The sequence below is a fragment of the Mus musculus genome, chromosome 3, assembly GCF_000001635.26.
Source record: "Mus musculus strain C57BL/6J chromosome 3, GRCm38.p6 C57BL/6J".
Taxonomy (NCBI): Eukaryota; Metazoa; Chordata; class Mammalia; order Rodentia; family Muridae; genus Mus; species Mus musculus.
The window spans coordinates 92,011,246-92,033,416 of NC_000069.6; the positions used below are offsets into that span (position 1 = coordinate 92,011,246).

The following is a 22,171-nucleotide window of genomic DNA, read 5'->3' on the forward strand; positions in this document are numbered from 1 at the left end:
AATCTCCTTAGTGGCAGTGAAGTCAAGGTCTGGCTCAGCCTGCTTCAGGCTGGGGATGGAGATAAGGTAGGGGGATGACAGAAGGAAGCATACCTGAGATTGAAATCAACAGGAGCACAGCCACAGAGGCAACATCCCACTAGAAGCCCCTTCATGGGCTAAACAGCTTTGTGGAGTCCTCTCTGTTGGCACACACTCTGTGTGCAATATTTCAATTATGTAAATACTGACATTTCCATCTGGCAGCTGAGGAAACAGACCCAGAAAAGAAAGTAAGAGTGTCAGATATCATGCATCCTGTTTGTTCAGTGCCATAATGAGACCTTCACCTTTGTATATGTGACTTCAAATCTTTTGAATATTATGCCATGGCAAGCTTTCTCTAGATTTCTGATTCCTTAAATGTTTAGCAGAAGTTAACACAGTTATTCAAGGTTCCCCTTATGCAGGTAAAACTCAGAGACATTGTGAAACAGATAACAGTATACTCTAATGACACCCAGTGATGCATGTGGAAATGCTTTGCAAATGATATATTCCTTAACTGATGGTGTGGTTTCAAGGTCAAAGGTTATATATTTCCTTTTAACTGACAATCTTATAATCATATCCAAAACTGTGGAAAACCTATTGTCTTGTCTTCCAAGTATAAGGTCTATAAATTCAGGCCGCCCAAAGGGAGGGCTTCTTTTAAAGGAGGTTTTTTTGTTTGTTTGTTTGTTTTGTTTTGTTTTGTTTTGTTTTGTTTTGTTTTGTTTTGTTTTGTTAAGGGCTCATTTCTGCTGGTTAATACATTGAAGCAACTGTCTTGATGTGTTTGTGGGCTGTGTTGTGGTCACGGGAGAGGAAACTCTTAAGCACCAAACAGAAACAAAAGCAAAAACAGAACATGCATACAATCAAATTATGACCTGATCCTAGCACCATGACAGTAAGTATGCTTTTTATCTGTTTCCATCTCTACGTCTAGACTACATCATTGAGAATTATTTTCCATCTAGGTAGCAGTCTGTGGTCCTTGAAACATACTTTCCTTGGTGTGTGGAAGGTCCAGTTTGGCAGGTCTTATTGAGTGATGCTATTGAATAGACATTCTAAAGGATGTGGCAATGCAGGTCTTCCCCAGTGAGGAGGGAGGAGCCTGGTTTATTCACAGGGTTTTCCCGAGGTACTGTAGGCCCCAGTCTTATTTCATTTGAGTTCATCTCAGTGTACTAAGGCAGCACTGAGCCTTAAACACCTGTCAGAGAGACCTCTCCCTGTCAGCTTCTCCTTGGGAAGCAAAGACTGAGAGCCAGGGAGGGAGTGCCTTCTAGAGTTACAGCAAACAAAGGCTGGAAGAGGAGACACCAGAGAGAAGAGGCAGGGACTGAAGGACAAGACTAAAGAAGAAAACCAGCAGATAATACAGGGAGAAGGGATTTCAATCTACCTTGCTGGGCTGGGACATCTCAAAGTCCTCAGGTATTTCTGAATGTGAGTGTTCTCCAAATATCCTATCCTTAAGAGCTAGACACCATCAGTGATCATCATATAAATATGGTGAGGGAATTTTTCTTTATCTGTCTTCTTTAAGCTGTCCCCCAAACAGGAAAGTTCTCCATTTGTCTAGAGAAATTGGGAACTAGTACTCTTTTAGCTTCTTTTATAGGTTGTTGGTTTTGGATTTGTCTCATCACAACTTTTTACTTGTCTTTCAAGCCTTGAAATGCTTCCTAGCTCTTATTTTATGTATAGAGGATGGACAGCAATGTAAGCCAGGCTTCAGCCTGTCCTGTCAGCTAGATGTTGGCAGTTGAGAAGTAGCAAAAAAGGCCACCAGTTCAGTGGCCTACACGATTGAGCCTGTTTTCATTATTCAGAGTTCAAGTGTGAGATTTGACAAGGTCAAGGAATAGCTTGTGACATTAATACTTACAGTTAGGGATGCAGAAAAGTTACATATGACCAGGATACAAATTTCCTGTTAAGCAGGACTGACAATTATTTCCAGTAGTTTTCAGGATGCAGATCCTTTTCTGGGAGATCAGTTGGCAGGGCTTCTATCATGGGCAAGTTGGTTCTTGCCTTTGATTTGGCTGATGAAGAGGCTGAATCTCCCTCACTTATATATGAGTTGCCTGACCCACTGTGATGAGCTCATTTGAGGTGGGAGAGGTTGGCTAACGTAAATTTTTCTGAATGAATGGAATCTTATGTGTTGTTTGACTATGTATGTGTATGTGTGCTTATTGTTCTAAAAACCTTTGTATGCTCAATTCTTAAGCTGTAATGTTAAAATTTTCCATCTGTAGGTATCAAGTGTGTGTTCAAACAGTGCAGGGTGATGACTATGCCATTTTACTTCAACATTCCCTGCATTGTTTCTCAACCAAGGAAAGTTGATGACTGAGTTCACAACCAAGGGAGTAGACATTTTCATACTAAGTGTGAGTAAGCAGATCTTTCCTGCCTACAAAAATAGATAAGATTCTCGGATCCACAGAGCATCAAAATAGTCCTGTACTTTACACCTTAGTCCCTGCTGAGAATATCCACAATCAGAAACAAAGGCAGAAATTGGGGTTTCCAGTAGAGGCCTTAGAATCTGACAGGTCTGGCTAAGAAGGGCAGTCTCTGTCCATACCCACTGGGAATTTTGAGTATGTGAATTAATGCTCTCACAGGTCACATTGAGGCTTAGTGAAGTATATAGAGTCCTCACACATTATTTGGACCACAGAATGTGATTAGTGAATGGAAATAGCTGGTTGTTATCTTCATGTTAGAGTAGAGATTGACTGATCATTCCTCAGTGACTTAGAATATGGAACTTAACTCTAGGGCTTTCCATACTTCTGGTTGTCTAGTGGAACTCAGTGATGGAGCCCATACCTGTTCCTATTTATTATTTAGTGCTTCTGAGTATTCTTCTCTAAACAAAAAAAAAAAAAAAAAAAAAAAAAAAAAAAAAAAAAGAGGAGTCTTACAGGAATTTTGTCTTATATGGATTTTTGTAAGGGCCAAATACAAACTGTAGCATGGGAAATGAAATTTATACAGGGTCATTACTACTACTACTGAAGGACTTTAAACATAGTTTCATTTGTCCACTGTGAAAGGCTCAGTATCAGCTACATTCACACCAACGAACAGATGTCTCCTGGGTCTGCAGAATATGGCTCTGGAGAGGTGGTCCTGCTAGATACAGACAATAGGATCCTCACATCTATGGAACAACTGACATCTCCAGTTGGACCTGAGAAGCCTGAGCCAGGTGCTGGCCCTCAGAAGGGACCTAGAGAGTAGGGAAACAAACAGAGTGTCATGCAGTTAGCATAGTCATTTTAACTGTCAGTGTTCTCTAGGACCTGTGCCCTCCAGGACTGCCAGTCAGACTCCATGTTGGTGTCCTGGGACCACCCTAAGATGTTGCCCAGGCTTCTTGGCTTCTTGGCTCTCAGTCTCCTGGCCTGTGGTAAGTTCTCTTTCTTCTTATCAGAAGTGCTTTTATTGAATTGCTCATAACTGTTCTTGTGTGACAGAAGTGTTCCCAGTATTGTCTTTTCTAGAGCATGTACAGCTCTGCCACTTGTTGTACTGCTCTGGAATTGACAATTTCTAGTCCTGCCAGCTGTTGTGATTTTCCATCTTTCGTGAGTTAATATGTGATTCTTATCTGATTTTGTGAAATTAGTAAATATTAAATAATCATCAACCACTTCTTAGAATTGTTATTGATGATTCAATTAGATATTATATTGATTACTTTTCTGTGACAAAATATTTAAGAAAAGGCTTTATTTTGACATGCAGCTCCAAGATGTATGTTTATATATACCTCCGCTTGTATGTATATATACCAGAATGGTCTGAAAACATGGTAGCTAGAACTTAGGGCGTTTGGTCACTTTGTTTCCACATCTGGAATGCAATGAGTAGTGAATGATGGTGCTCAACTCCCTCTTATTCAGTCTGGTCCCCCAGCTAATGGAATGTGCTGCCTAAATTAAGGACAGATCTTCCCAGTGTTACTAACCCAATCTGGATAGTCCCTTACAGACATGCTTAGAATTTTGTCTCTTCAATTATTCTACATCTAATCAGTTTGACTATAAAGGTTGAACACAGTGTTCAAATAATGAATATGAGGTAATTTATAGCTCTAATTGTCTCCCCACTTTGTCTTTGTCTTCGTTGTTATCACCACCACCACCATCATCATCATCATAGTTAAACCTAACACAGGGTGAACATTCATAAATAAATAATAATTGTCAGGGAAAGGCTGCCTTTACAACATCTCAATGTTTCACCCCTTTATAAAGTGATTAGACATGAAGTAAATATAAGTGAATTCTGTTGAATTAAATGGACCTGAGTTTAGTAATTTTTTGCTAGCATATTTTCACATTATCTGCCATAATGTAGCTATTTCTTGGCCTTCTACTCTTTTTTTAATTTTAATTGAGAAACTTTTTATTGATGTTTTAATATTGTTTGTTATAGATCTGCTTAAATGGTTCATTTCATCTTGTTTTACTTGTGGCAGGTCCCATGTATCTTTTTTTTTCTTTTTTCTTTTTTCTTATTACATATTTTCCTCAATTACATTTCCAATGCTACCCCAAAAGACCCCCACACCCTCCCCCCCAACTACCCTACCCACCATTCCCATTTTTTAGCAGCTAGAGTCAAGAGCTCCGGGGTACTGGTTAGTTCATAATGTTGTTCCACTGATAGGGTTGCTGATCTCTTTAGCTCCTTGGATACTTTCTCTAGCTCCTCCATTGGGGGCCCTGTGATCCATCCAATTGTTAACTGTGAGCATCCACTTCTGTGTTTGCTAGGCCCTGGCCTAGTCTCACAAGAGACAGCTATATCACGCTCCTTGCAACAAAGGCTTGCTAGTGTATACAATGGTGTCATCGTTTGGAGGCTAATTATGGGATGGATCCCTGGATATGGCAGTCTCTAGATGGTCCATCCTTTTGTCTCAGCTCCAAACTTTGTCTCTGTAACTCCTTCCATGGGTGATTGTTTCCAATTCTAAGAAGGGGCAAAGTGTCCACACTTTGGTCTTCGTTCTTCTTCAGTTTCATGTGTTTTGCATATTGTACCTTATATCTCGATATACTAAGTTTCTGGGCTAATATCTGCTTATCAGTGAGTACATTTCATTTGAGTTCTTTTGTGATTGGGTTACCTCACTCAGGATGATGCCCTCCAGGTCCAACCATTTGCCTAGAAATTTCATAAATTCATTCTTTTTAATTGCTGATTAGTACTCCATTGTGTAAATGTACCACATTTTTTGTATCCATTCCTCTGTTGAGGGCATCTGGGTTCTTTCCAGCTTCTGGCTATTATAAATAAGGTTGCTATGAACATAGTGGAGCATGTGTCCTTCTTATCAATTGGGACATCTTCTGGATATATGCCCAGGAGAGGTATTGCGGGATCCTCCGGTAGTACTATTTCCAATTTTCTGAGGAACTGCCAGACTGATTTCCCGAGCTTGCAATCCCACCAACAATGGAGGAGTATTCCTCTTTCTCCACATCCTTGCCAGCATCTGCTGTCACCTGAATTTTTGATCTTAGCCATTCTGACTAGTGTGAGATGGAATCTCAGGGTTGTTTTGATTTGCATTTCCCTGATGACTAAGGATGTTGAACATTTTCTCAAGTGCTTCTCAGCCTTTCGGTATTCCTCGGGTGAGAATTCTTTGTTCAGCTCTGAGCCCCATCTTTTAATGGGGTTATTTGATTTTCTGAAGTACACCCTTTTGAGTTCTTTATATATATTGGATATTAGTCCCCTATCTAATTTAAGATAGGTAAAGATCCTTTCCCAATCTGTTGAAGGTCTTTTTGTCTTATTGACGGTGTCTTTACCTTGCAGAAGCTTTGCAGTTTCATGAGGTCCCATTTGTCAATCCTCGATCTAACAGCACAAGCCATTGTGGTTCTATTCAGAAATTTTTTCCCTGTGCCCATATCTTCGAGGCTTTTCCCCACTTTCTCCTCTATAAGTTTCAGTGTCTCTGGTTTTATGTGAAGTTCCTTGATCCACTTAGATTTGACCTTAGTACAAGGAGAGAGGAATGGGTCGATTTGCATTCTTCTACATGATAACAACCAGTTGTGCCAGCACCATTTGTTGAAAACGCTATCTTTCTTCCACTGGATGGTTTTAGCTCCCTTGTCGAAGATCAAGTGACCATAGGTGTGTGGGTTCATTTCTGGGTCTTCAATTCTATTCCATTGGTCTACTTGTCTGTCACTATACCAGTACCATGCAGTTTTTATAACAATTGCTCTATAGTAAAGCTATAGGTCGGGCATGGTGATTCCACCAGAGGTTCTTTTATCCTTGAGAAGAGCTTTTGCTATCCTATGTTTTTTGTTATTCCAGATGAATTTGCAGATTGCTCTTTCTAATTCGTTGAAGAATTGAGTTGGAATTTTGATTGGGATTGCATTGAATCTGTACATTGCTTTTGGCAAGATAGCCATTTTTACAATGTTGATCCTGCCAATCCATGAACATGGGAGATCTTTCCATCTTCTGAGATCTTCTTTAATTTCTTTCTTCAGAGACTTGAAGTTTTTTATCATACAGATCTTTCACTTCCTTAGTTAGAGTCACGCCAAGGTTTTTATACTATTTGTGACTATTGAGAAGGGTGTTGTTTCCCTAATTTCTTTCTCAGCCTGTTTATTCTTTGTGTAGCGAAAGGCCATTGACTTGTTTGAGTTAATTTTATATCCAGCTACTTCACCGAAGCTGTTTATCAGGTTTAGGAATTCTTTTGTGGAATTTTTAGGGTCACTTATATATACTATCATATCATCTTCAAAAAGTGATATTTTGACTTCATCTTTTCCAATTTGTATCCCCTTGATCTCCTTTTTTTGTCGAATTGCTCTGGCTAGGATTTCAAGTACTATGTTGAAGAGGTAGGGAGAAAGTGGGCAGCCTTGTCTATTCCCTGATTTTAGTGGGATTGCTTCAAGCTTCTCACCATTTACTTTGATGTTGGCTACTGGTTTGCTGCAGATTCCTTTTATCATGTTTAGGTATGGGCCTTGAATTCCTGATCTTTCCAAGACTTTTATCATGAATGGGTGTTGGATCTTGTCGAATGCTTTTTCTGCATCTAACGAGATGATCATGTGGTTTTTGTCCTTGAGTTTCTTTATATACTGGATTACATTGATAGATTTTTGTATATTAAACCATCCCTGCATCCCTGGAATAAAATCTACTTGGTCAGGATGGATGATTGCGTTAATGTGTTCTTGGTCTGAAGTTCTCTATCTTTGTTGGATCTTTCTGTGGTTTAGGTATCAGTGTAATTGTGGCTTCATAGAATGAGTTGGGTAGAGTTCCCTCTACTTCTATTTTGTGGAATAGTTAGTGCAGAACTGGGATTAGAAGACCTTCTTTGAAGGTCTGGTAGAACTCTGCACTAAACCCATCTGGTCCTGGGCTTTTTTTGGCTGGGAGACTATTAATGACTGCTTCTATTTCTTTAGGGGATATGGGACTGTTTAGATTGTTAACTTAATCCTGATTTAACTTTGGTACCTGGTATCTGTCTAGAAATTTGTCCATTTCGTCCAGGTTTTCCAGTTTTGTTGAGTATAGCCTTTTGTAGAAGGATCTTATGGTGTTTTGGATTTCTTCAGGATCTGTTGTTATGTCTCCCTTTTCATTTCTGATTTTGTTAATTAGGATTTTGTCCCTGTGCCCTCTAGTGAGTCTAGCTAAGGGTTTATCTATCTTGTTGATTTTCTCAAAGAACCAACTCCTCGTTTGGTTAATTCTTTGAATAGTTCTTCTTGTTTCCACTTGGTTGATTTCACCCCTGAGTTTGATTATTTCCTGCCGTCTACTCCTCTTGGGTGAATTTGCTTCCTTTTTTTCTTGATCTTTTAGATGTGTCGTCAAGCTGTTAGTATGTGCTCTCTCCCGTTTCTTCTTGGAGGCACTCAGAGCTATGAGTTTCCCCCCTTAGAAATGCTTTCATTATGGCCCATAGGTTTGGGTATGTTGTGGCTTCATTTTCATTAAACTCTAAAAAGTCTTTAATTTCTTTCTTTATTCCTTCCTTGACCAAGGTATCATTGAGAAGAGTGTTGTTCAGTTTCCACTTGAATGTTGGCTTTCCATTATTTATGTTGTTATTGAAGATCAGTCTTAGGCCATGGTGATCTGATAGGATACATGGGACAATTTCAATATTTTTGTATCTGTTGAGGCCTGTTTTGTGACCAATTATATGGTCAATTTTGGAGAAGGTCCCGTTAGGTGCTGAGAAGAAGGTATATCCTTTTGTTTTAGGATAAAATGTTTTGTAGATATCTGTCAGGTCCATTTGTTTCATAACTTCTGTTAGTTTCACTGTGTCCCTGTTTAGTTTCTGTTTCCACGATCTGTCCATTGATGAAAGTTGTGTGTTGGGTCTCTCACTATTATTGTTGAGGTGCAATGTGTGCTTTGAGCTTTACTAAAGTGTCTTTAATGAAAGTGGCTGACCTTGCATTTGGAGCATAGATATTCAGAATTGAGAGTTCCTCTTGGAGAATTTTACCTTTGATGAGTATGAAGTGTCCCTCCTTGTCTTTTTTGATAACTATGGGTTGGAAGTCGATTTTATCCAATATTAGAATCACTACTCCAGCTTGTTTCTTCAGACCATTTGCTTGGAAAATTGTTTTCCAGCCTTTCACTCTGAGGTAGTGTTTGCCTTTTTCCCTGAGATGGGTTTCCTGTAAGCAACAGAATATTGGGCCCTGTTTGTATAGCCATTCTGTTAGTCTATGTCTTTTTATTGGGGAGTTGAGTCCATTGATATTAAGAGATATTAAGGAAAAGTAATTGTTGCTTCCTTTTATTTTTCTTGTTAGAGTTGGCATTCTGTTCTTGTGGCTGTCTTCTTTTTGGTTTGTTGAGGGATTACTTTCTTGCTTGTTCTAGGGCGTGATTTCCGTCCTTGTATTATTTCTTTTCTGTTATTATCCTTTGAAGGGCTGGATTCGTGGAAAGATAATGTGAGTATTTGACTTTGTTGTGGAATACTTTGGTTTCTCCATCTATGGTGATTGAGAGTTTGGCCAGGGCTGGCATTTGTGTTCTCTTAGTGTCTGTATAACATCTGTCCAGGCTCTTCTGGCTCTCATAGTCTCTGGTGAAAAGTCTGGTGTAATTCTGATAAGTCTGCCTTTATATGTTACTTGACCTTTCTCCCTTACTGCTTTTAGTATTCTATCTTTATTTAGTGCATTTGATGTTCTGATTATTATGTGTCGGGAGGAATTTCTTTTCTGGTCCAGTCTATTTGGAGTTCTGTAGGCTTCTTGTATGTTCTGAGTTGAAAATCTTCATTCTCATCCACTCCTATTATCCGTAGGTTTGGTCTTCTCATTGTGTCCTGGATTTCCTGGATGTTTTGAGTTAGGATCTTTTTGCATTTTCCATTTTCTTTGATTGTTGTGCCGATGTTCTCTATGGAATCTTCTGCACCTGAGATTCTCTTTTCCATCTCTTGTATTCTGTTGCTGATGCTCACGTCTATGGTTCCAGATTTCTTTGCTAGGGTTTCTATCTCCAGCGTTGCCTCACTTTGGGTTTTCTTTATTGTGTCTACTTCCCTTTTTAGGTCTAATATGGTTTTGTTCATTTCCATCACCTGTTTGGATGTGTTTTCCTGTTTTTCTATAAGGACTTCTACCTGTTTGGTTGTGTTTTCCTGTTTTTTTTTTTTTGTTGTTGTTGTTGTTGTTGTTGTTGTTTTTTTTTTTAAGAACTTATAACTCTTTAGCGTTTTTCTCCTGTATTTCTTTAAGTGAGTTATTAAAGTCCTTCTTGATGTCCTCTACCATCATCATGAGATAGGCTTTTAAATCTGGGTCTAGCTTTTCGGTTGTGTTGGGGTGCCCAGGACTAGGTGGCGTGGGAGTGCTGCATTCTGATGATGATGAGCGGTCTTGATTTCTGTTAGTAGGATTCTTACATTTGCCTTTTGCCATCTTGTATTCTCTGGAGCTAGTTGTTATAGTTGTCTCTGGTTAGAGCTTGTTCCTCAGGTGACTATGTTAGCCTCTATTAGCAGACCTGGGAGTCTAGCTCTATCCTTAGTTTCAGTGTACTCTCTGCATGCAAGCTCTCCTCTTGCAGGGAAGGTGCCCAGATATCTGGTGTTTGAACTTGCCTCCTGGCAGAAGTTGTGTTCCACTCACCGGAGGACTTAGGATCCCGTGGCGGATCCTGTGTGGGTCCTTGCAGGTGTCTGGAGACTCCCCTGGAGCCAGGGACCCCGGTGCTGTAGTGGACCGGCCTGAAGGGACTTGAGCCCCTTATCAGGGCGGGTTACCTGCTTCCTTAATTAATGCAATCTCAGGTCCTGTGCGATTGGATTGGAGCAGGCGCTATGTTCCACTCACCGGAGGTCTTAGGATCCCATGGCGGATCCTGTGTGGGTCCTTGCGGGTGTCCGGAGACTCCCCCGGGCCAGGGACCCCGGTGCTGCAGTGGGCCAGCTGGAAGGGTGGCCTTCTACTCTTAAGTAGACATGCTACTGGGTTACATGAAGTTAGTGCTGGAGAAACTCGCAGATTAAAGAGTAGAGAGTTAATCTTCTCATTTTGTGGATAAGGATACAAAGGCCTGATGGGGAAGTGACTTGTCCATGTGTGGCAATAAGTTGAAACTGGGCCTCAGTCATTTGCTTAGTTCTGCTTTGGTATCTGACACCTTATTGGATGATGGCTATTCTTTATTTCTCAGGGTCCTGTGGGCATTATTGTACCAGTATCCTGCCCTAATAAGGCCTTAATTATATCTACCTTTGTTCAATCCACCTTCTAGGAGCACTGAAGCCTTCCCTCATCCCTAGTTAGAGCAATGTTGCTTTCCCTAGCTTATCTGCATAACTACCAATAGAACCATAGGTACACATTATAGTAGTACAAACTAAGATGGTTGCCATTATCTTAACCAAACTTAACAAATTTATGAAGCACAAACTGGTTCTTGAGACAGAAATATATGAATCAGTGTGACTGTCTGCAGAACTCCATAGTTTAGACAAATTACTATAAAAATAATTTTCTCTAGGCTCATTTCTGTGTCCTTGTATCCCAGATTTCATATGTCCCATTCATAAAGATACAAAGAGGTTCACCTACAAACCAGGTAATTTAACACAGAGGAGAAGAGATTTGGATGATTTCTGGGTCAAGACTGGGCTATAGAGATGAGAATAGGAAGTTGTGAGAGGACAAGCACCTTCCAGGGCTAGCAGATACCATAGTTGGGCTGCTAATGTCTTGAGTAGGGTCTGTTACATGCTGATCTGTTGTCTCTCTTACAGGCAACCCAACCATAGTTTCCAGAAAAGAGTGGGGAGCAAGTTCACTTACCTGCAGAGTACCACTGAGCCTGCCCGTACCCTACCTCATCATAGAGCAAGTTACCAGGATGCAATGCCAAGATCAGATCACCTGCAGCCAGGTGGTGCGGGTCCTACAGTCCCAATATGTCCACAACAAAGGCTGGTGTGACATTGCCTTCAAGTAAGAGGCTGACCAGGTCTCCAAATCAATGTTACTTCTTGAAGTATTCTCCTTTTTTTTTTTCCTTATTCTGCATCTTCTATTTTGGGGGCTTCATTTGTGCTGAGTTTATGACTGAAGAGTGTTAGAAAAAAAGAACAAAAATAAAATCTAGAAGTCATTAGGAGGAACAACTCTAAGTCATATATTCAAGGGTGCTTTTACTCTAGAAGATCATGAAAGGATACACAGAAAGTTTTGTACCTAGTGCCGTCAGCCCTGCAAGCTCCTAGCATGACAGATCACAAGGGTTTTCATTGCTATTACCCAACTGGGAGCAGTGTGGAGGAGAACGCTTACTATTTTCATTAACTGAATGAGAATGCCACAGTCCATGAAAACCAAAGAATTTGTTTAAAGTGGCACATGGCAAGGAGCATGAATTCAGAATTGTGTCACAAATGTGTGTTGATACAGCCCACTCTTATTTGCTTCTTTCTAGTCAGGGCTCATATTTATGAAGCATTTTTTTTCCATTTATTTATGTGAATAAACACTCAGTAAGACAAGGAGAAGAGTGGGCATGGAGAATGGTGGGGAAGAAATCCTGTGTTAAAATTGAGTGTGAGGCATAAAAGATTTTTGCATTGTGCAATGAGTATTTAAGGGTTCTATTGAGGGCCCCCAAGTTTTTCTCATTAGCCTCAAGAATGAGAAAGCTCACCATTATATGAAGAAAGAAGAGTAAGGTGGGAATTTAAAATGCAAGTAGAAATAGCTTCTGGGGGCTGGTGAGATGGCTCAGTGGGTAAGAGCACCCGACTGCTCTTCCGAAGGTCTGGAGTTCAAATCCCAGCAACCACATGGTGGCTCACAACCATCCGTAACGAGATCTGACTCCCTCTTCTGGAGTGTCTGAAGACAGCAACAGTGTACTTACATATAAATAAATAAATCTTAAAACAAAAAAAAAAAAGAAATAGCTTCTGAAGTATCCATTTTGAAAAGGATAGTCTGTGCTTTCGTGTATTTTTAGTTTTAAATGCAAATAAGAGCAGGTGGAGACTTGCTGCACCACCTGAATCTGTATGTAGCCAGGGACCTCAGGCAGACCTCAATGGAAGTTGTGTTCACTTTCTTGACTACAGTTTATCTGCCAGCCACTATCTCCCATCACTCCTGGATTTTTGCTGAAGTGTTCCTTTACTTCAAACGTGGTGTTTCTAAGTCACTTCAATTGCTCTCCCTCTAAAAATTAGGTTTCTGCAGGCACAATGTTAACATCCTTTTGAGAGTGAAGTTATTGCAACTGTAGGGGAATGTTCATATTGAGCTAATCAAAGTCTCTGAAGAAGTGACAGAAGAATTGCTGGGAACATCACAAAGAATAAAAGTGGTGGCCATGTTTCCAAAGGCATCTGGTTCTCAGAGTAAGGTGAAAGCCTCCCTTGGAGCAGGGGCATTACTTAACCTTGGAAATCATTCTTTCTTTTTTCAGTTTGCTCTGAAATTCATGATTTAGTAAAAGATTGGATATACCAAGAGTCACGAAACACCATTTTTAACATGGATTGAAAACCAGAGAACAACAGAATGGACAGAAATATTTTTTTTAAAATAGTGGAATAAAAGAATATAGACATGGTTTTAAATCGAACAAAAAAGAAACAAAAAAAAAATCTTTTGTAAGAACCTATGTGAGACGTAGCTCAGGTCCCTGGCTTGGGTCACACCGCGCTTTGTACCCTCCTCCCGTCCACGCTCGCAGTCTCTCCGCCACCATGCCTATGTTCATCGTGAACACCAATGTTCCCTGCGCCTCCGTGCCAGAGGGGTTTCTGTCGGAGCTCACCCAGCAGCTGGCGCAGGCCACCAGCAAGCCCGCACAGTACATCGCAGTGCACGTGGTCCCGGACAAGCTCATGACTTTTAGCTGCAGGAACGATCCCTGCGCCCTCTGCAGCCTGCACAGCATCGGCAAAATTGGTGGTGCCCAGAACCGCAACTACAGCAAGCTGCTGTGTGGCCTGCTGGCCGATCGGCTGCACATCAGCCGGGACCGGGTCTACATCAACTATTACATGAACTCTGCCAACGTGGGCTGGAACGGTTCCACCTTCGCTTGAGTCCTGGCCCCACTTACCTGCACCGCTGTTCTTCGAGCCTCGCTCCACACAGTGTTCTGTGTTTATCCACCGGTAGCGATGCCCACCTTCCGGCCAGGAGAAATAAATGGTTTATAAGAGACAAAAAAAAAAAAAAAAAAAAAAAAAAAAAAGAACCTATGTGAATCTGTGGAGTCAGTATAAAGAAACTCTTGAGTTGATGTTAGTTGTTTAGAGAATACTCAAGTGCTTGGTCTTATAGTTAAAAACAGAAACAAAAAATATCATTATTCAGCTAGGTGTAGGGATGAATGTAATCATAGCTCTTATGATTCTGAAGCAGAAGGATTGCTATGACTTTAAGACCAGCTTAGGCTCTGCAGTAAGTTTCAGGCAAGCCTGGTTAAAGGGTAGAGAGCATGTTTCAAAGCCTGCCCATCTCAGACAATAATGACAACCTAATGAATTAACTAACAGGTACTTGAAAAGATGGAGTTAATTATCCTCAGGCACTGTAGAGTCACACATTCAAATTCTACTTTAGATGAAATGAGTACTTTTTAACTGAGAAACACATGTAATCTACGGGGGATTACATGTGGAAAACATATATAATCTAATTCAAAACCAAAATTGAAATATATTCCTATTTCTTTAGAATATCTAAAATTATCTGTTCCCCATTATGTTATTGAAACTTCATTCTTTTATGAGCCTCTACAACCCCTTTGGGAAATGAATTTTCTTAATACAGAGGTTTACCACTAAATCATTGTTTCTCCTTGGCAGCTTTCTGGTTGGAGATGATGGCAAGGTGTATGAAGGTGTCGGCTGGTATGTCCAAGGCTTGCACACTCAAGGCTACAATAACGTTTCCCTGGGCATTGCCTTCTTTGGCAGTAAGATAGGTAATGGTAATTTCCTCCAGACCCAGAAAGTGGTCCACCCACTTCCTCCAGCTTCTTTTCTCAATGCTCATATCTTTTTAGCCTACATTGTATTTCCCATCCCTGATAACCACTGATTCTGGAAATCCTTTCTGCTGTTGCACTCTATGAACTGCAGTTTTTTTCCTCATCTGTGGTCTATACTTCTTGATATATTGCTGCATCTGCCTCTTACATAGAGTTCACAGTTATGGACAATGGAATCTGAACTCATCTGCTACTAATATTTTAGTTGCCAGAGGCAGATATCATAGATTATTTCTTCTAGTATCCTTTATTGGTAGAGATAAATGGAGGCTAGTAACCAAAGCAAGGAAGTTGAAGTAGTTTATATGACCCTTCACCCACAACCAGAGCATAACAGAGGGCAGAGATGATGTTGAAGGCTAATAGGTCAAAACGAGGAAAAAAAGAGTAGTCTGTGTTTGGCCCTTACAAGATGTTCCTAATTGTGGTTGTTTAGATTTCTGACGAAGAAATCTTTCTGCCTGTCTTTTCTCTTCCTGTCTACCAGTCACTCAGGTCTGGTAGAGACTTGCACTCCCTGTGGGTACTGTCCAGGATGGAGTTCCTTACTAACAGTTTTTATTTCATATTACCCCCATGAAGGAAGCCCCAGTCCCGCTGCTTTATCAGCTACAGAGGATCTGATCTTCTTTGCCATCCAGAATGGCTACCTGTCACCCAAGTACATTCAGCCATTTCTCTTAAAAGAAGAGACCTGTTTGGTTCCTCAACACTCAGAGATACCCAAAAAAGGTGAGACCCTTAACCTATCATACCCTGCATTACATCACTCCCAGCTATATTTGGAGATGTTCTCTTGTTAGACTCTCAAGGGTTTCTTGGACCTAGAACATCTCACCTGTGCCAAATCTATGAAATTGGGAAGTTAGATAAGTATTCCACCACTGGACAACATCCCTATTAATTAGAGAAGATAAGGAGACATGTTTTCCCTGGCCTTTCCAACTCACAAAAATGTTATTGTCATGAACCTATTCTTACCACAAATAAATGTATACTCATATTTTTACAGTTTACAAGAAACACTAAATCTTCACATTGCCATACATCAGTTTAAAAAAAAATCATAACTCCTTCCATCAAGAAACAGCCATTTCAGTGAGAAAGATACAAATGAAATGTGTTGGATATTATGGATGTGAGAGAGGAAAGTAAGACATGGGTAATGATCCAGGCGGTGGTGGCGCATGCCTTTAATCCCAGCACTCGGGAGACAGAGGCAGGTGGATTTCTGAGTTCGAGGCCAGCCTGGTCTACAGAGTGAGTTCCAGGACAGTCAGAGCTATACAGAGAAACCCTGTCTCGAAAAACCAAAAAAAAATAAAATAAAATAAAATAAAATAAAATACATGGGAAATGAGTAGACATATACTGTGGAAACACACAAACACACACACACACACATACACACACACACACACACACACACACACACACACACACACACACACCTTTCCAAAGCCAGCCAACCTTTTCCAATGCCACCGTGTTGATAAAATTGGACTTTATATCTCATACTGCCCTTATAATGGTTATTCTAATGAATAATGAAAATGGTATGCTAGTTTAGAAAGAATGATCAGTAAATTAAAACAAATAAAATTAATAATCACTTCCAGTATGCTAGTTCTCTGCTAACACAGTCTTTCTCTCAGAACAACTGATATTTTAAATTTCATTTTTTAAAATTATAAATCTCTACAAAAAAGTCTTTGCATTTGGACTGGTATTCTTTTCAATAATAATAATTTTGCAACATTGTCCGTTCTTTATAGAATTCATATTTTTCACATAAACTTGATCAGTTTAAAGAGTAAACTGATTTGCACATATCTACCTTACCATATAGAACACATATAAGCATATAGATATCCTGTGTTTTGAAGAATACAGTTGTGCCTCTGTTCAATCAGTCTGTTCCTTTCAGCTTTCATATTGGTTTCTATGCCATTAAAATGCACTGATTCAGGCAGCTGCCCTTTCCAGACTCCTGCTGGAAATTCATATTAGAATATGTTCATATTTTCAGGACACAAGAGACTTGTGTGAACTACCCTCTGGCTGTACATTGCTTTCATAACAGTCCAAAGAAAATTCTCATCCTCTTGGTTTTCCACTTTGCTGCAGCATGCCCCAATATCACACCACGGTCTGCTTGGGAAGCCAGAGAAACACACTGCCCTCAGATGAACCTTCCAGCCAAATTTGTCATCATCATCCACACTGCTGGGAAAAGCTGCAATGAGTCTGCAGACTGTTTGGTTCGTGTAAGAGACACACAGTCCTTTCACATAGATAACCAAGATTTCTGCGACATTGCATATCAGTAAGTGGAAAATGATTTGTTTCTTCAGAGCCATGGAAAGCAAAGCTGGCGGAGTGCAGGTGTTTTACACAAATGCCATACATTATTCTTGCAAGAATATGAACTGAGTAGAATTCAGGCTATTGCTTGGGCTATTTAACTGCTCAGGCATGTTCTCCATTGTGATTGGGAACATCACAATAATCAAATAATGAAAAAGAAGCAATTAGAAAGCAAAACTACGAACCCCAAAGAAGTATGATGCCTTAGTATATACCCTGTTCTAAACTATAAGGAAAGAAGGTCGTGGCCAGCTCCAACTTGTTCTCTCTAGTGTTAGTATCTTGTTAGTCTTCTGCTACTCTTCACACAGGAATTGTAACATCTCTGGGCTCTTTTGTCTCTTCTTTATAGTAGGGACAACATATTATATTTGAAGACAGAGAATGAGATACAATGTTCTCTTCTGGTTCCTTTCATACCAGTATTATCTTCAAGAAACATTTTAGTTTAATTAAATAGCAGAAGATATGTAGAGGATTCCTTGTGCTTTTCATAGGTGGGACTTGGGGTTAGAAAATAATCCACTTCAGTTATTTATTAGGGATCTTTAAAATTTGTATTAGATATTTTCTTTATTTATATTTCAAGTGCTATTCCCTTTCCTGGTTTCCCCTCTGAACACCCCTATCCCATCCCCACCACCACCCCTGCTTCTATGAGGGTGTTCCCTTACTCACATTTATTAGGAATTTTAAAAATGAATTTTGTGACTAGTTTTGGATGAGTTTGCTTCTTCACTGTGCCACAGATGCTCTAGCTGTATCCGACTTTCCAGACCTCTTAGTATGTTAGAGAGAACCTGCTTCATTTTTCAGGACTTTTCATAGTCTTGGATACATTCACAGCAGATAATAGGGAACTAACTACAAATTTGGATATTACAAACTGGCAAACATCAGCCAAGTTGATTCTTGTTCCTCAACTTTTAAACCTGCCATCGAACTGTAGAGTTAGAGAAACAATAAACAATAACAATGCAAACTGTTAAGCACAGTGATGGAAGAAGATCTAGGCACCGATAAGATGAGCCCAGAAATCTTTGGAGGAATGATAGGTGTCAGAGAATGGCTAGTGAAGAGGACTATCCTTCATGGAACATGAATAAGGTTTGGGGGCAGGTGCAATGCTTGGCAAAAGGAAGTGATATAGTTAAAAAACAGCACATTCAAAGGCTTGGGATATGAACAGAGCATGAGTCCTTGAGGAAATAAAACACAACCCACTCAGACCTAAAAATGGACTTACAAAGGAAGAGGTAGTGAGGGTGGGGAGCTGTAGGAGCCTGACTGGTATGTAGATTTTTAAAAGTAAAACTAATGAAAACTGACTTTATATGGAGGGGAGCTGGAGACTGTGGAAAGCCATACCCTTTTAAAAGCTTTTTTGAAGATTTGTTTATGTCATTTTATGTGTGTATTTTGCCTCCATGTATGTATGTGTACTACAAACACAACCAGTGCCTGCAGAGGTCAGAAGAGGATATTGGATCCTCTGTAACAGGAATTACAAATGGTTGTAGGCTGCCATGTGGGTGCTGGAAACCAAATTCATGTCCAGTGCAAGAGCATTAAGTGTTCTCAATTGTGGAGTCATCTCTCCAGCCTCCTGGGTATGATTTTAAGAGTAGATTAGAAAAAAGCAAAACCCTGGGCAGGGTGCTGTTACAGTAATCAAGTTGGAGTTGGACAATGGCTATTGTATGGAAGGAGTAGAAGAATTTAAAAGTGATGTAAGAGACACAATTGATGAGTGGTGGGTAGTCCTTGACTGGAGCTCTGAGAAGGAAAAGGGGGAATTTCAGAGAATGCCTTATTTTCTGGCTACAGAAAATGTAAAAAGGTTTGGGGTTTTGGGGGGTTTTGTTTGTTTGTTGTTGGTTTGGTTTGGTTTTATTCTAGACCCAGTGGACTTTACAGAAAATAGTTGAAGCTGTGGGAGTGGATGATTGTTTAACGTGGCTGAATGTCTCAGCGGAAAGAGAAGAGCTAGTCCAGGGTCCTAAGGAGAAAGTGTTGGGTTTTAAGAATCACAGTAGCTCAAGGAAGGCAGGAGAGATGGTGATCACCTGAAAAAGAGAGAGACTGAGGAAGGCATTGTCTATAGAAACCTATGGAGGAGAGTGCTGCAGAACCAGAGAGATCAATGGTCAAAACGCCTATTGCTCAGAAGGTTGAGGAGCATCACAGTCATTGTAGCTGAGTTAGATTCAGGACTGAGGATGAAGGCCAAGTACAGAACTGTGTTTTGGCTTTTGGTTTTTGCTTTTCTGCACACTAGCACATGTGGCATATCTGGACACGGTGTGATAAATGGATGAAAGAATGGATTAAGGATTAAAGTTGATGAAGCAAAGTGTGCTCCTCACACTGATTTCTTTGTTTTCCTCTACCCAACCCTAGCTTTCTAGTGGGCCAGGATGGTGAAGTATATGAAGGAGTTGGCTGGAATATTGAAGGCTCTCATACCTATGGATACAACGATATTGCTCTAGGAATTGCCTTCATGGGAAACTTTGTAGGTAAGACATAGTAGGGCAAAGAGTTCGTCTTAATTAAGTACCATGTGGAATATTCAGGAAACATAGGAAAATGGAGACAGTATTATGACACTGGAAGTACATGGTAGTTCAGCAGAATATTTTAGATTTAACGAAAATTCTCAATAAAGAATGACTGCTACAAAAAGCATATCCCAAATAGAATATTTGCCCCCAATTCAGCCACATCCATCCAAAACTATATCCAAGGTAAGCATGGAACAATGGAGGGGGGAAAAAGGGGCCTTTTGAAAATTTGATGTTTCATTTGGGAAATGTGTGCATTTCCTTATTAACAGTAGCAATAATGTGGGAATGTGTCATTGCCTATGATGACAAAGCATAGAACAATCTGTAGTTCTTCTGCACACACAGAATTTGTGTCATGTTATATGTTCATTTCCAGGGTAATTTTTAATATTCTAAAGAAATTTTGGCCAGATGGAATTAGAAAACACACTTGTTTGGGCTTTGTTTTGTCCTAACTAGTTGTTGGCTATGGTGATTTTAGGAAAGGATAGGAAAAGAGACGAAAAGAGTGGAGTCTACGTATTTGTCACTGCTGTAGCCAAGCAGCTCTGAGCTCTTAATGATCATGGGTAAATGTGTTTTACAGAAAAGCCTCCAAATGAAGCTTCACTGAAGGCAGCCCAGAGCCTGATCCAGTGTGCTGTGGCCAAAGGGTACCTGACCTCCAACTACCTGCTAATGGGCCACAGTGATGTGTCCAACATCCTGTCCCCTGGACAGGCATTGTACAACATCATCAAGACATGGCCTCACTTCAAGCACTGAAAAATGCTACAGTCCCATCTAAAGATGCTCTTTCTCCTGGCAGATATTGTCCTTATCTTTCACTTTGGCTCAGTTCCTTTGTTCCCTCCTTATTCAATGTGTCACCTAGTCACTCTTTCTTGTGTTGCAATTACAGTATTCTCTTATGGATATCCTTCAAGGTCTCCTGGGGAACTTTTCCAGTAATCTACCCTGGTCCTTCCCAGAGATTCAAGCTGGCTGTGGTGACATGTATGTAATGGATTCTGTGTCTCCAGTCATCTGTGCCTTGTTCTAGGAGTTCACTGAGGACCAACCAGGCAGACCTGTGTTTACAGGTGCTGTCTAGTGTCTGGTCCACCTGTTGCTTGGCTGGGCTCTGCTGAACTGAGAGAGAGAGAAAAAGAGAGAGAGAGAGGGAGAGAGAGAGGGAGAGAGATTAAAGCCTCTCTGTTCTGGTGACCCTCAGTTCCCATCAGCTCCTTCTTACCAGGGAGAAGAATTTTTTATCATTATAGGGGAGACAGGACTCCCCAACACCTGCCTTTGGTGCTGCTAGTATCGGGCGTTTGCCTTTACAGTGTTTTTACATCTCTTATAACCTCACATTTACTCCGAATTTTTTTTTTCTTTTCACAGACCCTTTCCCTTGAATGTCATTAGATTGACTCGGCTCATTTGTCATTTTTCCTAAAGCATCCCAGGAATGTAATCAGGAAAAGATTAGTGGGTACAACTTAGGAGAGACACACCTGCCACTCCTGATTTACACAGCAGAGATAGATAGAATACAAACCTCACAAGCCTTTCTGTCAGAGTCTCTCGACAGTAGAGTCCTTTCTGTGTGGATGGAGGTTGGGTACAGACTTCCCAGCAAAGGGGGATTGAACACCTCTCTTACAGGAAGTAGTTACAGTTGTAGTCATGAGATGTTCAGAAAAAGTTTCACCCAAAGACACCTGCCAGGGTTTAAATGAACCTTTTGACATTCATGTATTAGAAACCCAGTCGCTAATAATCAGTAGTGTTAGAGATGGACCTTTTGAGATGTAATTATTAATATTGTTGCTGTAAAAGTGAGTTTGTTAATAAAATGAGTGTGTTTCCCCACACACAGTCTCTCTTATACTTTCCCACTCTGCCACTGGATGATACAGCAAGAAGGCCTTGGCCAGATGATGACCTTGAATTTCACAGAGTTCAGATTACACAAAATAAATCTTTGTCCACTGTGATTAACCCATTCTCGAGTATTCTCTTAAAGAAACACACAACTAAGTCATCAATATTGATTTATTGACTTTTCTTAATTATCCCTCAAAGTAAAGATCCCTTTTCTTTGAGTTAGTTACCACTTTCAGGTCTCAGGGACTCATTGGCTTGGGAAGGGAATTAGTGAGTCCCCCATCTCTGACAGCTCTTACAGAGGCTGCTCTGTGAGGCCTGTGTGTTCTAGATTGGTGTTTACTCCAAACTATCCACCTTTTAGGATTTTAAATTTATGCTTTAACTAAACCCAGAGCACTCAGCTGGCAAGTGCTTTTTTTAAGGACCTTTTTGTGGCAGCCTATTGCAGGCAGTTTGTCTCTTCTGTCTTTTTATTGAGAAATACTTCCTAGTACCCCCTTAGGGATATACTAGCATCAGCCTCCAATGACTGATAGGCAGTCTAAATGGGTGGATGTGAGCAGGAATTTTTAGAACTTACTGTTGCCATTTAATCAATGTTCGGCTGAGGCATGCACAATCTTGTCCTCATTGTCTGTAGAGTGCTTTCCTCTATTACTCCTGTTTGACTCTCAGGGGAAGGATGTGCTTTCTTAGGTACCTACCTCAGCCACATGGGGGAGTACTATGTCAGCAGACGTCAAGGT

General features: G+C 40.4%; 1 protein-coding gene and 1 pseudogene across 2 annotated transcripts; both read left to right on the forward strand.

Moving 5' to 3' along the window:
• Positions 1-1,231: 1,231 nt before the first annotated feature.
• Pglyrp3 (peptidoglycan recognition protein 3) lies at positions 1,232-21,427 on the forward strand. 2 transcript variants are annotated; one of them, XM_006501471.2, is made up of 8 exons: positions 1,232-1,476; positions 3,348-3,457; positions 11,360-11,561; positions 14,435-14,553; positions 15,202-15,351; positions 16,747-16,945; positions 19,387-19,505; positions 20,140-21,427. In XM_006501471.2, coding segments are annotated over exons 1-8 (1,080 nt in total). In that variant the 5' UTR covers positions 1,232-1,474; the 3' UTR covers positions 20,319-21,427. The 2 variants fall into 2 exon arrangements, with proteins under 2 accessions (XP_006501534.1, NP_997130.2); NM_207247.4 differs by lacking the exon at positions 1,232-1,476 and having other exon boundaries at positions 3,338-3,457; positions 20,140-20,339.
• Positions 13,243-13,788, forward strand: Mif-ps3 (macrophage migration inhibitory factor, pseudogene 3; annotated as a pseudogene).
• Positions 21,428-22,171: the final 744 nt, after the last annotated feature.

What these genes read in the sequence shown, in the direction of transcription:
- Pglyrp3 (XM_006501471.2), top strand. An exon ending in CTTCTTTGGCAGTAAGATAG is followed by an intron (nt 14,554 to 15,201) that starts GTAATGGTAATT and finishes ACCCCCATGAAG; the next exon opens with GAAGCCCCAGTCCCGCTGCT. An exon ending in TTCTGCGACATTGCATATCA is followed by an intron (nt 16,946 to 19,386) that starts GTAAGTGGAAAA and finishes ACCCAACCCTAG; the next exon opens with CTTTCTAGTGGGCCAGGATG.